Below are 13,077 nucleotides of genomic sequence, written 5' to 3'. Positions count from 1 at the left end.
CACATGAGATCTAAATTCAGGTTAGGAAGAGAGCCCCACAAAGGGTCCAAATGAGTGGCTATAGCTGAATTTACATCTGCGCCCCATAGCACCTCACATCACATCGCAATCATGTATTGGGAACATCTCCCAATGACTATTAGGCTTAAGATATTCCCAATGCATGCTAAGATGTGCATGTGGGGTGCTGATTGTGGTCTTGCTATAGCTAAGCAAGTAAATCCATCTTTTTCCTTTTTCAACCGTATGCATACAACAAAGAGGGGTGGATTCATTCCTCACAAAATTGTACTCACACTGTTCTTACATCCATTCTTCATGGAGAGATATTCCCAATGCACGGCTGAAAGGGGCTGTGAGAATGGTGTGAGCACAAATTTGTGAGCATCAAATCCGATTTTGCAGCAAACTTTGGTAATACCTATTGACAGTGATGATATAAACCTCCTTGTATCAAATGCAAAAAAACTGATAACCATTAATGCAAACCATAAATTCCTAAGATCGGATTTTCTCTTCACAAAGTGTGCCTTACACCAACCTTACAAGATACCACAATTGTGGATTGAAAATATCTCTCATACTTGTTGTTATCATTCATGGGAAGATGTTCTCACACTTGATGGCTGTGGTGCGCTGTGAAGTTGGTGTGAAGTGTGCTTTGTGAGGAGCAAATCTGAATTCTAAATTCCTGATATGGTGGGTGGAGGTTGTTATTTTTGAGGCCGAATCAGCCCCCCACAAGACTGCCCCCACAACATCCCACAACACATCCTCGCCATGTATTGGGAACATCTCCCGATGATGATATCACCATTCCTGAGATTATCATCGAGGGATGTTCCCAATACAAGGCAGGGATGTGCTGTGCAACGTTGTGGGGGACAGTCTTGTGAGGAGCTGATTTGAACTCATTATTTTTAGAATGGACTAGCTAAACTTGATAGTTGTTTTTCAAGATGGGATCAATCATTTTTCCTCCAAGACAGCTATAAATACAAGTGAGAGATTGAGCATTGTGCAGAAAAATAATTGGTTCCACGGCCGGAAAAACTATTAAGTTCAGCTAATCCAATCTTGTATAGGATTAGCTGAATGCTTTAGCCGTTGAACAAGCTGTAGATCCAATAACAACACTCCATACCAGTGATAAAATACATGGGGCCCACAATCATCCAATCGTTGAAGTGGGTCCCATGTATTTTATCATTGGTGTGGAGCATCATCATTGGTTCCACAACCTGCTACACAGCAGTCGTTCCTCTCCAATGAAAATATATGAGTCCATATCAAGTCTCAATAAAAGGGCACAACAATTGTCCCAACAACATACATTAGGAATATCTCACCATGGGCAGCTGTAATGGTATGTTGGGACAAAATTTAAACTCTTAATCTGAAAATCCAAAGCTCATGGAAGAAACGAGACAACATCTTTGCCCCACAACGTCCCGTCCCACACGCCCCACAGCACATCCCCGCTGTATACTGGGAACATCTCCTGATGATGTATTAGAACCGATGATGTCATCATCGGGAGATGCTCTCGATACACGACGGGGATGTGCTGTGGGGCATTGTGGGGCGGGATGTTGTGGGGCGGAGATGTGAACTCGGAAGAAACCATGTAAGACAAAGGGCTTTTATGGTATTTTTTGTTTTATAAAAAAATAATAGAGAATACAAAGTTGGGGGTAAATTTTTCAAAAATAGAAAATTTATATTTTTCTCTTTATTTCCTATCAAACCGAAACACAGCATTAAATTGTCCCATAATTAGGTGTAGAGGGCGCCATGTGTAGGAGCCCTTTGGGTCAACCCCGTATCCACTTGCAAGTTTTTTGGGTTGTTTGGATGACTTTTTAATGACTCAAGTCACTTAACCAGTGAAATATTCATAAAAAAAGTGAAATCGTGTAATATTTGATATGTAAATTTACTAATAGTTTAATTGAATTATCTGGATATGTTATTTTGGTGACACCCCCAAATCTCCTATAGGGGCCGTTTGAATAGCACAACACGACATTAATAATCTCTTCCCCGAAGTTGGTGGTTGCAGGAATCAAATATGCATCTCTGTTGGAACAAACTAGCTAATCTACCCATTGATAAATGAATTGGCTTCAAATCTATGCTTTACATATCTGTTGGATATGTTATTTTGGTGATACCCCCAAATCTCCTATAAGGGCCGTTTGAATAGCACAACACCATACTAATCATGGTTTTCAAAATCAGACCGGACTAGATGGTTAGACCGGAAAAACCGGGAACCGATCAGGTGACCAGTTCCAATTTTTCTCAAAACTGGATTTTCCATAAAAACCGTTGATTTTGGTCAGTAAACCACTGACCTGGGCGGTTAACCGTTCGAACGATTTTGACCAGTTTTCATTTTTTTTATTTCTTTTCATTTTATTTTTTTGTCAGAATGGTCGAACCGTTCGACTCAATAACCAGACCCCTGACCAGTTCGGTCTCCTTGTCGATTTTAAAAACCATGATACTAATAACTCCCTCCTCAAAGTCGATGGTTGCGGGAATCAAATATGCATTTCCGCTGGAACAAACCAGCTAATGTACCAATTGAGCAACCTCTCTGTTGGCATGAATAATTTGGCTTCCAATCTATGCTTTACATACCTCTTGGATATAAAACAAATTCTCTCAAAATGTTAGGCTCCGTTTGACATTTGGAAAAAGTGCAAATACAGATAGGATGGTAATTTTCCCTATTTGGATATGACCTTCTTGACCTGAATATATGATTACAAGAATGCCACAATATATATCGGACAAATTTCAATTTTTATGTTATCTTAGTGATTAATAATGTTTAGTTAAGTGGTCAACCAATTTAGCTTAATGATTATGTTTCTTTTTTTATAAGTAAATCTCTTTTCCAATCATATATGCATCCCTATGCCCTTCAAAACTAAAGCAAGTTTTTAGTTAAAAAAACAATTTGGAGATTCAGTTCTTTAATGACTAACCCATCTCCATCATGGATTGGGGATGGAGATCTAATTTTTTCTCCCTGATGAGGATTGGCTTGAGGGATGGGAAATTACTTAAAAATCAGGGACAGTGACGGAGAGTGTGATTTTAGGGTCATTTAGATTTCTTCACTAAAACACCATACTAGCAAATTATATATAACCACGTGGAGAATCTACCCTAACTCCAAAGTTCGAATCAGCTCCGGCATTTAGCACTCTTAAAACAGAAAATGGGTTAAAGGAATCAGTCCGGATCAGGTAGGCACGACGACAACGTTGTAAGTACATTTAATGAACACTTAGAGAAATTGTCAAATTATTTTTGACAATTGTCCCTTAAAATACCCCAATATATCATTGAAAAAGATTAAAAATCATTTTTGATATTATTAAATACTCGTTGAATATGCTTACTATATTGTGCCTACTAAATCCCGTCTCTAAAGGAATGCCTTTATTAATAAAACAAAACAATAAGAGTTTGTTTGTGATAGAGTCCCCTAAACTAGCTAGTATTATACCACCAAAAGATGTGGTTATATTTTGTCGTTTGGTGCTTTAACAAATTGTCAATTATCTAGCTCTCATGTTTTCGGGTTCACTAGTTTACACATATATCTGTGTGATTGTGTGTTCAGTGATCTGCTATAAGTGAAGATTTTTATCAATTACGTGATATGCTATAAATTTATAAGGGGTTAGAAGAGGTAAAAGACAAAAAAAAAAAAAAAAAAGACTTAGGTGAAAGTAGTAAGAAATAATTTAACCATGATGGATATGGTTAAGGGTGTCAATGGACCGGTTTTGGATTGGACCCCATCCAGTCCAAAATTAATTTGGATGGATTGAATGGACCAGCAAGACATAATGGATTGGACCAATCTAGTCTAAAATATTTATTAGATTGGATTTGACTTTGTTCATCTGTAACAAATTTATATTAGTTTGGGTTGGATTAAGTCGATATCTGGTCGATTGATATAAGATAAGAATATGTGTCAATGGACTGGGTTTGAGTTGAAACCAATCTAAACCAAAATGAATTTGAATAGATTGGATGGTCTAGACATTGAATTGGAATGATCCAAATTGGTCCAGAACACTCGTTAGATTGAATTGGACCTGGTCCATTTATAATGGACTCACATTGGAATGGATCGGATTGGACCGAATCCAGTCCAATTGATACTCCTAGATATGGTATCGAACAGAACAAGATGGCGAAACAAGATTCGTGTAGCCAACCCATATAAGCTACTTAGGACAAGGCTTAGGTGATGATGGATAAAGATATTTTGATGATGAAACAAGTAAGGGAACTAGGTAGGTTTTGTTTGTATTGTAACACCACTTTCATTTTGAAAACGATACCAAAAACACTCTTTAATTTATTCACAAAAATAATTAAACCTAACAGACTCCAGTACCCCATATTGGTTGCTGTCAGTCTCTAAGTCTTACCCATAAGCTGTGCTGAGGAACCTTTTAATGGTGCAAACATTGAGAATTCTCAACAGGACCTGGTTACTAGTGCACCTAGGAGTCTTAAACTGGCTCAAAGCAGCTCCATTCCCCACAAAATGATCCAAAATCTTCTTAAATGTACCCCTCTCGACAATGCAGAGCTCCAGGGGCCCAATGGAATTGGTCCTCCTGGAGACAACGTATCCATGATCGACAAAGGATGCATCCATCTCCCGGCAACACTCACCCAGAACACCTTCGTCCACTTCACCCTTGATCTCCCAGTATATTATGTAGTGCCCTGGTTGTTTGGCGATATCAGCATGACTTGTGAAGTCCACTAGCTCAGCTCTCGTCTTCCCCAGCAGCTGGGAACCCCTCTCCACCACCACTTGAAGGTCCTTCTCTGTGTTTTTGTCTATGTTTACTGTCAGAATTAGCTTTCTTCTGCATATAAAGTTCAATTTCGGAGTTCCTTTGTAAAAACCTGCCACCTCCACCACATCTCCTAATCTGTATCTGTAAAGACCTGGAACATATATATACAAAAGAAAAGAGAATCATATATAGTTCTATGATAGTATATAGTTAGTTGATTGATAATTCAACCCCTCCACTCCAAGTTCCCTCTACCAACAAATGGTGGTTCAGTTGGTAGGTTCTCTAGTTGTTTATATATAGTGGAGATCCAGAATCAAATCCCGCTGCCACCAGGGCTGAAGGGTTATGGGTTATTTGGGGTTTGAAACAAGCAATTCGGGCAAACCGAATTTCTTATCCACTATTCTCAATCCCAATGTTTTAAAAAATGACCCAAAATTGGATCTGTTCTAGCCACTGATTTTCGGGTTGACGGTTTAACCATTCAGTCCAAATAAATAGCCCATTCTGACAAAATAAATTAAAAAATAATTAAAATTTAAAAATGACTAAAAACCATTAAACGGGTTAAACGAATTGACAGTTTGATTGTCCAAATCAACAGTCCATTGACTGATTCAACGATTTTTGGTCAAAGACTAAGTTTGAAATAAAATGAAACCGATTGTCTAAATGGTTCCCGAGCTGAATGGTCCAACTGTTCAAATCAACGGCAGTTCGAAAACCATACTCTACCCACACTCTACCCATATTGAATTACAACCACATATCGCCATTTTGTATTGTGAGATGTGGACAGGATGTGGGCAAAGTGAATAAGAGATCCACCAAATGGGGTTTTCTGCTTGATACACAATACATTTATTCAACGTTCTTTGAAGGATATGGCGTGGTGAATCAGTCCCAATCATAGTAATGGACATTAAATCATCGCTTAATAAATGAAAGAAATAATTTTGCTAACAATATATCCACATTATAGAACCTTTCATGCGATTTTAAGTTTTCAACCACCCCAAATGGGTGCAAGACAATAGATTCGATCACCTCAAAAGTCCCTTTTAATTAATGGGCCCAACTCCAAGGTAAGGACAGAATTATGACATTTTCAATCTTTGGTGATCCTTAAAAATTGTGCTCTTGATGAAATGGTGAATATCGTGACTGGTAACCACCTTGATCCTAAAAATCGGGCTTCTGATGAAGTATTCATAATAAATAAATCGTGACTACTGACTAGTAACTATAACTGCTAACCCTAATGCTGCGGATCTGATCTGCTGCTAGTAACGATCTAACATCAGTAATGTGATGAGAGGTTTATGCCGTTTGGGTCTGGGTTGATTGGTAACCAATCCGGTTATTTGGGGAAGATGTTATATATGACACATATTATTATAATGGCCTCTCTGTGAGTCCGGATCTGCTACCCACAAGATATTTCAGCCGCACATCAGTAGTATTTCAGTTGTCATTCACGATGCACGGCTGTGGTGTCTTGTGGGTATCAAATCCGAGCTTGCCCTCTACACACTGGAGAGCCACACCACATGCACAAATGAAGGAATTTGAAAAGTGGCAATGACGTGACAATGCAAAGGTCTCCACGTGCAGCCACATCCCCATATTGGTGTGACGTATTTACCAAACAGCCCATCCCCATCATCACATAACAACAAATTAGTAATTTGAAAATTCAGAGAGGAGAGAGAAAGAGACCTGTGAAAGTGGTGAGGACAACCTCATATTCTTGTCCGACCTTAAGTTGGGAGAGTGGTAGTGGCTCAGATTCTATGAAGTCATCAATGGCTGAAGAGCTATCCTGGTTCTGCCTATGAAGGGGTATGAACTCGAAATAAGAAAAGGTGGGTATGACTGCAAAAGTAACATCCTCCGGAGGGGCAGAAGGATCGACATTTACCCCTATTGTGCCAAACAGGAGATAGATACCCAAAACTCATTTTGTCTCAGTTAATAAAGTAAACAATGCATCATCAACTATTTATGTTGATTCACAAACAGGAGCAAGAAGGACAAGCATGGTAGAAAAGTATTTCAATTTTAAAAAAAGAAGAGTGAAGAAATTTTATTATTGTTTTTTAAGGGGAAGAGAGAGAGAGAGAGAGAGAGAGAGAGAGAGTTAAATTAAGATTGGGAAGCAGACCAGACCTCGATCTGTAAACGGCTGCCAACCTGAAAATCTGAAGAGTAGTCTGCGCGCTATGTCGAGTGAAGGGCACGTACTTTTGTCTTCCTTCTGTGGTTCCCGAACTACCAAACAAATGACATTTAAAAAACCATTCACTGAGTGAATCAAATTAGACATTGAAATCCAAAGACAGAGAAACTGGAGGTTTGAAATGAATGAAATAGTACTGAGTAAAAGTTATTTTATTTCTCTGTTGCTTAAAATTTCTTGAAAAAGATAGTAACGATTACCAAACAAGAAGTGAAGGAACATAACCACAACAAGAAAAACAACAAATTCTTAGAACTTGGGTGCTTGTGAAAGAGAAGAAGAATATACAAACAAATAAATAGATGAAGGGAAAGTAATACCCACCTTAAGGAGAGAAGGGTGATGGGTTCTTGAGTGAGGATTGGAGATGAATCCCCATCTGCAATTCTCTGGATGTAAGGCTCTAAATCCGCGTGGGAAACAAGAGGAACTGAAGAGGTGTACAGGGCTTCCAGGGCATTTGAGTCAATATCTTGGACCTTGATGTCGCCCAGCCATTTGTTAAGGTATTCGGTATTGAAATTCAGTTCGATGATTCGTCGAAGCGTTTGAGTCTGAATGAAGCTGGCATTCTCTGCGACCTCTTCGAACCATCTGATAATGTCATAGTCCTGATAATCGTTAATATTCGGCTCCATGGGGATAAAGGTGATGCCGGGGAGGAGGATTCCTGCACCAGAATTTGGTGGGTCTCTCTCCTTTTCTCTCCACCTCTAGGTCTCTCTCTTTCTCTCTCTCTCTATCTCTATAAGCACAAAGCAACATCCCACAGACAGGAGTATCTTTCTCTCTCCATTTACCCAGATATTTAGACCCTATGACCTATGTCAACCTCGAAAGCTCAAAGCTCTAAGATCTATTCATCTCGCTCTCGGCTCTACCACTGCTATAGTACGATACTATATAGACCACAAGAGCGGGGTTATCATTTGCAAATATGCAGATTCTTTGAAAGGATGTGGAGTAAACGCCAAGCACTGAGAGCCCCCGATAGTGACCCAATTCGATTATCCTCTCTAATTATAACAATCGTTTGATATTCTTTTACAGTTTTACGAAGCCCAGGAAAAAAAAACCACGAAAAACAACACCTTGTCAAACAACACACTAATGAACAGAAGAGAAGACAATGTTACAATCAACTCACAGTCTCACAGGCATAACGCATAACATTCATTTAATTGAGACCCGACCCGGACTCAAGTTACCCGTTTAAGTCTTTTCCCATAGACTCGGTACGTACTACTACCAGTTATGCGGCTATAATTATGCGAGGAACAGATCCCATCTCGTCAAAGAAATAAAAAAATCCATTAGGTTTTTTATTTTTTTCCTCATTTATATATTTGGGGATGTTTGGCACCGTTTCCATTTTCAAAAAAACGGTGCAACGTCGGCATCAGATAAGCGTTTTGACCTTAACAATCGAAACTCTTGTTTGTTTGTATGTTTTTTGAGAAAACGCCTTGATTGGAAAATCGTAAAACCCGGTTTCCATAAAAACGTTCTATTTGACTTTTTTTATACGGCACGGCATTGTGATGATGTGTCATCAATGTTTAAAAAAAACCAACCGTATCAATTTGGCATGGATGATGCAAAGTGAAGCCATATTAACTTTTAGCTTTTCGGTAAGTTATTTATCCGTGTAAATGTCCAAATAAGTGCATTTACTTTTTTTATTTTTTATGTATAAGATAATGTCTATTTTAATCATATAAATCTATTATTAGAAGGGGTATTTTTGTCCCATTCAAGTGTTGGCAACTTTTTCTCTAAGGTGAGAAAGTTATTTGCCCACCTAAGAGATGGGTATCACGGGTAAGTGGTACCCAAGAAAATAAACTTTTCCTCGTCCCTACATAAATTTGGAAAACGAACAACGGATTCTTGGTCAATGGGAACCAAAATCCCATTGACCAACTTTCCTCACTCTCAAAATCTAAAAAAAGAATGGCCCCTGAATGTGTTTGGTTATGTTAGCGTTCATTTGAGTAAACACGCTGCCACTTAGGCACCCCATTAGCAAATGCCTCATTATGCGCATTCGTATGTATCGATGTTTGCAAACATCCATTCCTATGCACCTCTCGTGTTTCAGGAAGCTTCATTTTAGAGCTTCCTTTAATGGATAGGCGTTTATTGACACTTTTGCTGATGTGGTGCCTAATGGTGCCTATGTATCATAAACGCTCTCATTAATTGTGTTTCTCGATTTTGCAGTCACATCAAATATAAAGTGTTTACTCGATTCTTTTTTTTTTTTTTTGTTTAGAGACGTTGCTGTCAAGTAGGACAGTTCTTGGAGCAATAGCAACAACGTTTTCTGTTTGGTACCAATGCTCCAAGAAACCTTTTTAGCACTGGTACCTATTATCCAAGGCCACATCATGTCCCTGTTGGCAGTAATGAGCTGTAGCTTTAGGAAATGCTAAATTCAACGTTGCTCCAAGCCACGCCTTCCTGATTTCCAAGGTGTGGCTTGAAGCACAATTTTTTATGAAAAAATGATTCCAAACAAACAAATATTTTTTGGAGCACCGTTTTTTCCGATGTGGCACTGATGTGTCATCGTTTTCTGGAGTAACGACATCGATGCCAAACAGAGCGTTGTTTTGAGCTAAAGCTGTTTCTTAAGAGATGTTTTTTTTTTTTTTTTTTTTGAGAAAACAGTATTATATTGGTAATACAGTTTTCTTAGAAAACATTTTTTTTTCATTTTTCTATTTGGTACCATTGCTATTGCTGCCATATATAGGCGTTTTTCAATGCTCTTTCAGTACATTATTTCTAATAACATTTAAAAAATGAAAAACATTAAAAATGGCGTTTTTTCAGATTATATCACACCTTTCCTAATTTTCAAGACGTGATCTAAGAAAACGTTTTTCAAAAAAATACATAATCAAACATCAGGCATTATCTGAAAAAATGAATTTCGAACATAGCACCGATGTAATTCCATTTTTCAAAGAAACGGCATCAATTTCAAACACCAGCCTAAGATTGCATGGGCGTTTTCTAAAAAACACATCAACAAGGAAACTACCAAACACAACCAGAAAGGAGATGATAAAAGAAGAAAACAATAAGAAACAGACTGAGAGGGCGGACCATGATTTTTATACAATCAATTAAAAGTTTGGGTTTCTCTGGAGGACAACAAAAGAAACGGGTAAAAAAAAGGGTCCTATAACCCGTTTTATGGCTAGCCCGGGACCCATCTTTGGCAATAGATTATTGGCAGTTTTGCCTTCATGATTTTTACCTTGGTTTGCCTTTTTCTTTTATTAGAAAAGAGGCCGTTTCAGAGTAATAGCCCACCTAGAAACAGAAAGGGAAAACTGAAAAGAATCACGGCAGAGGATAGATTTGTTGCAATTTCTAAAAATAACCCTCAATCTCCCTATTTTGTGGGTGTCAGTATTTTCCGATTAGTTGATATTTAGGTAATTGGATTTATAAATTACCCTTCTTTTTTTAGCTAACCGGATTAAATAGGTTGAATCTTTCTGTTCATAGAATTCTTTAATTCTCATTTCCATGCATAAAAATGCATTCAATATATAACCATTTCGTTTTTAGAATTTAATGAAAAATATAGAATAAAACCAAGGGATATATGATATATCTTACAGATGGTCAATGGATAATTTAAAAGTTATTTAATGATATGATTCGGATTCCATTCCCCAATGGGGATGTGAGGTTTCGTGGTGATTTGAAATCCACAATGCAGTAATTTTCTATATTGTTTCCTTTCTTTTTATTCATGGACAAGGACCTCACGAAGAGTGGTGGTGGGGGTAATCTTATTTGTGGTGTGTCATGTGTGTGATGAGGTTATGGCCCTCAATTATTAATAAAAACAGAAATGATCCATACCATATACATTAATGTGTCCGTGTATACAGAAGTAACAGTGAATACTGGTATATTCATTTTTGATTGGTTCTCTAGTTTATTGTTCACAGTTTTTGTTTGTTTGTACATGGAGCAGTAATACACTCTTTTTTTATTGGTTCTGTGGCCCACTGTACATACCATTGTATTCGGAACACTCGCATGTTCATTTTTGACTCTTGATTGATTCCGTAGCTCATTCTACATTTTTTTCAAAACGTGTCAATTCAGTACCTATTACTAATTAATCAGCCACTTAATCAACCATTAAGTAGCATTTGAAAAGAGATAGATGTCTTTTCAGTGTCATCTAATTCTTTGTATCAACTATTCAAATATTGATAAAAAGTGAACAGCCTCAAATCATTAATTCTTGTATTTAAGAAAATTGGGACCGTCAAAATACTCACCGAGACGTGGCCCCAATTTTCTGTATCAATCATCTAAATGTTCATTTTTTTCAACATTTGGATGATTGACAAAAAGAATTAGATGACACTCGAAAAACATTTGTGTCTCTTCAAATACCACTTAATAGTTGGTTTAAGAGCAAAGTGGCACTAAGCCCGATAATGCACTGGTATTGGAAGCCTGGAAAAAATGAACTGTTACCACACTTGCATTTGCTTTTTCTAAATTCATTAACACAAGAAGAAGAAGGACCGAAAGTACAGCATATTACAATCAGGTGAGGCTAAGCAGACAACCACTCAAGGACAGTCAAACAAAAAAAATAGCCCTGATCCCGAAAGTCTCTCCTTGTGCCCAAGATTGTATAGCTTTTTGTTAACATACAAAAAACAAACATCCAGATCCAACGCAGCATCAAAAATGTCTTTCAAAATGAATGAACACTTTGGGCTGAAATCTGAATTGAGCGAAGATATGTGAAAGATAGAATACGTATGGCATTTTTTCTGTTAATAAGAAATAGTTAAAATGAAAACCAAAATAACAGGGGATTAGAAGCCAGGAAAGGAGACGTGGCTGTTTCTTCCTCCTTAATTATTCCTCACTCAACTCAATCCTTTCTATACATTGGCTGCCTTTTCTCTCTCTCTCAGCTTATCTTCTTCAAATATATAGCAATAGTGATCGAGGTTTTCCAATGCCAATCATCTTCTCTAGTCACGTTAACAATTAATGAGTTGTTAAAACACAGCTTTATTAAGGTTTGCCATTGGACAGGTTATGATCGATAGTGTATATATGAATGAATGATATAAGTTCAATAGAAGTTACCAGCTCTTAAACTCTTTGAATTGATGAATTGAATAGGTCCAAATCCAATCAGTGATAGATATCTAATCAGTGGACTAGATGGGTTATGCTATTAATGAGTTGTTGGATTAGTGTTGAATGAATGGTAATTATATGCATTGGACAGGCCATGATAGTATGAATGGGTGATACAAATTCAGCTAGGGATAGATGTTACTAGTTCTTGAAATCTTTGAATTGATGGATTGAACATATGTTTAGCTAGTGATAGAAATCATCACTAAACCTTAAACTCTATAATAGAATGAATGCACTGGATAGGTTATGTTACTAATGACCTATTAGATTAATTACTACTGAAATGGATAGATTATATGCTAGTATCAGTATGAATGAACAATACAAATTCTACTGGGGATAGATGTTGCTAACTGCCTAGCTATTAAACTTTGAATTGATGCCAGCTCAGGGTCAGAATGACCGATCAGCCCAGGGTCAGAATTTGTAGGTTCAAAGTACTGTTGGGGTAGGTGCCAGCTTGGAATTGATGCTAATTCATGGGTGGACATTGATGCATAGAATGTGAGTTATAATCATTTCAAATATTTATAGCTCTGCAGTGTAAATCAGAAATCTGCACCGGATAAATTCATACTTCTCCGTAAATTTTATCAGCTTCTAAACTCTTTGAATTGATGGATTGGCACAGGCTCAGGTTCAGCTTGTGTTAACTTTTATAAGCTTCTAAACTCTTTGAATTGATGGATTGATACAAACTCAGGCTCATCAGATTGTGTTAAATTTTATCAGCTTCTAAACTCTTTGAATTGATGTATGTCAACATTTTCATGGCTAAATACTATGTTA

General features: G+C 37.4%; 1 protein-coding gene across 1 annotated transcript; it reads right to left on the bottom strand.

Annotated features, from left to right (window-relative positions):
- Nucleotides 1-4,295: 4,295 nt before the first annotated feature.
- Nucleotides 4,296-7,856, bottom strand: LOC148877864 (indole-3-acetic acid-amido synthetase GH3.10-like). Its single transcript, XM_088970668.1, has 5 exons — nt 7,411-7,856; nt 6,962-7,118; nt 6,833-6,845; nt 6,567-6,770; nt 4,296-4,995 (listed from the first exon to the last, which is right to left on the bottom strand). The coding sequence occupies exons 1-5, from the start codon at nt 7,722-7,724 to the stop codon at nt 4,460-4,462; spliced, it is 1,224 nt and encodes a 407-aa protein (XP_088826794.1). The 5' UTR covers nt 7,725-7,856; the 3' UTR covers nt 4,296-4,459.
- Nucleotides 7,857-13,077: the final 5,221 nt, after the last annotated feature.

This window comes from Nelumbo lutea, chromosome 1 (assembly GCF_056320005.1).
Source record: "Nelumbo lutea isolate HS-2025 chromosome 1, American lotus-T2T, whole genome shotgun sequence".
NCBI classification, from domain to species: domain Eukaryota; kingdom Viridiplantae; phylum Streptophyta; class Magnoliopsida; order Proteales; family Nelumbonaceae; genus Nelumbo; species Nelumbo lutea.
This window is presented reverse-complemented; position numbering and strand designations above follow the sequence as displayed.

Bases quoted from the DNA above. Each gene is read 5' to 3' on its own strand.
- LOC148877864 (XM_088970668.1), bottom strand. From the start codon at position 7,724: ATGGAGCCGAATATTAACGATTATCAGGACTATGACATTATCAGATGG. The intron at 7,119-7,410 runs GTGGGTATTACT...TTTGTTTGGTAG, and splicing joins ATCACCCTTCTCTCCTTAAG to TTCGGGAACCACAGAAGGAA. The intron at 4,996-6,566 runs GTCTCTTTCTCT...TATATGTTCCAG, and splicing joins TGTCCTCACCACTTTCACAG to GTCTTTACAGATACAGATTA.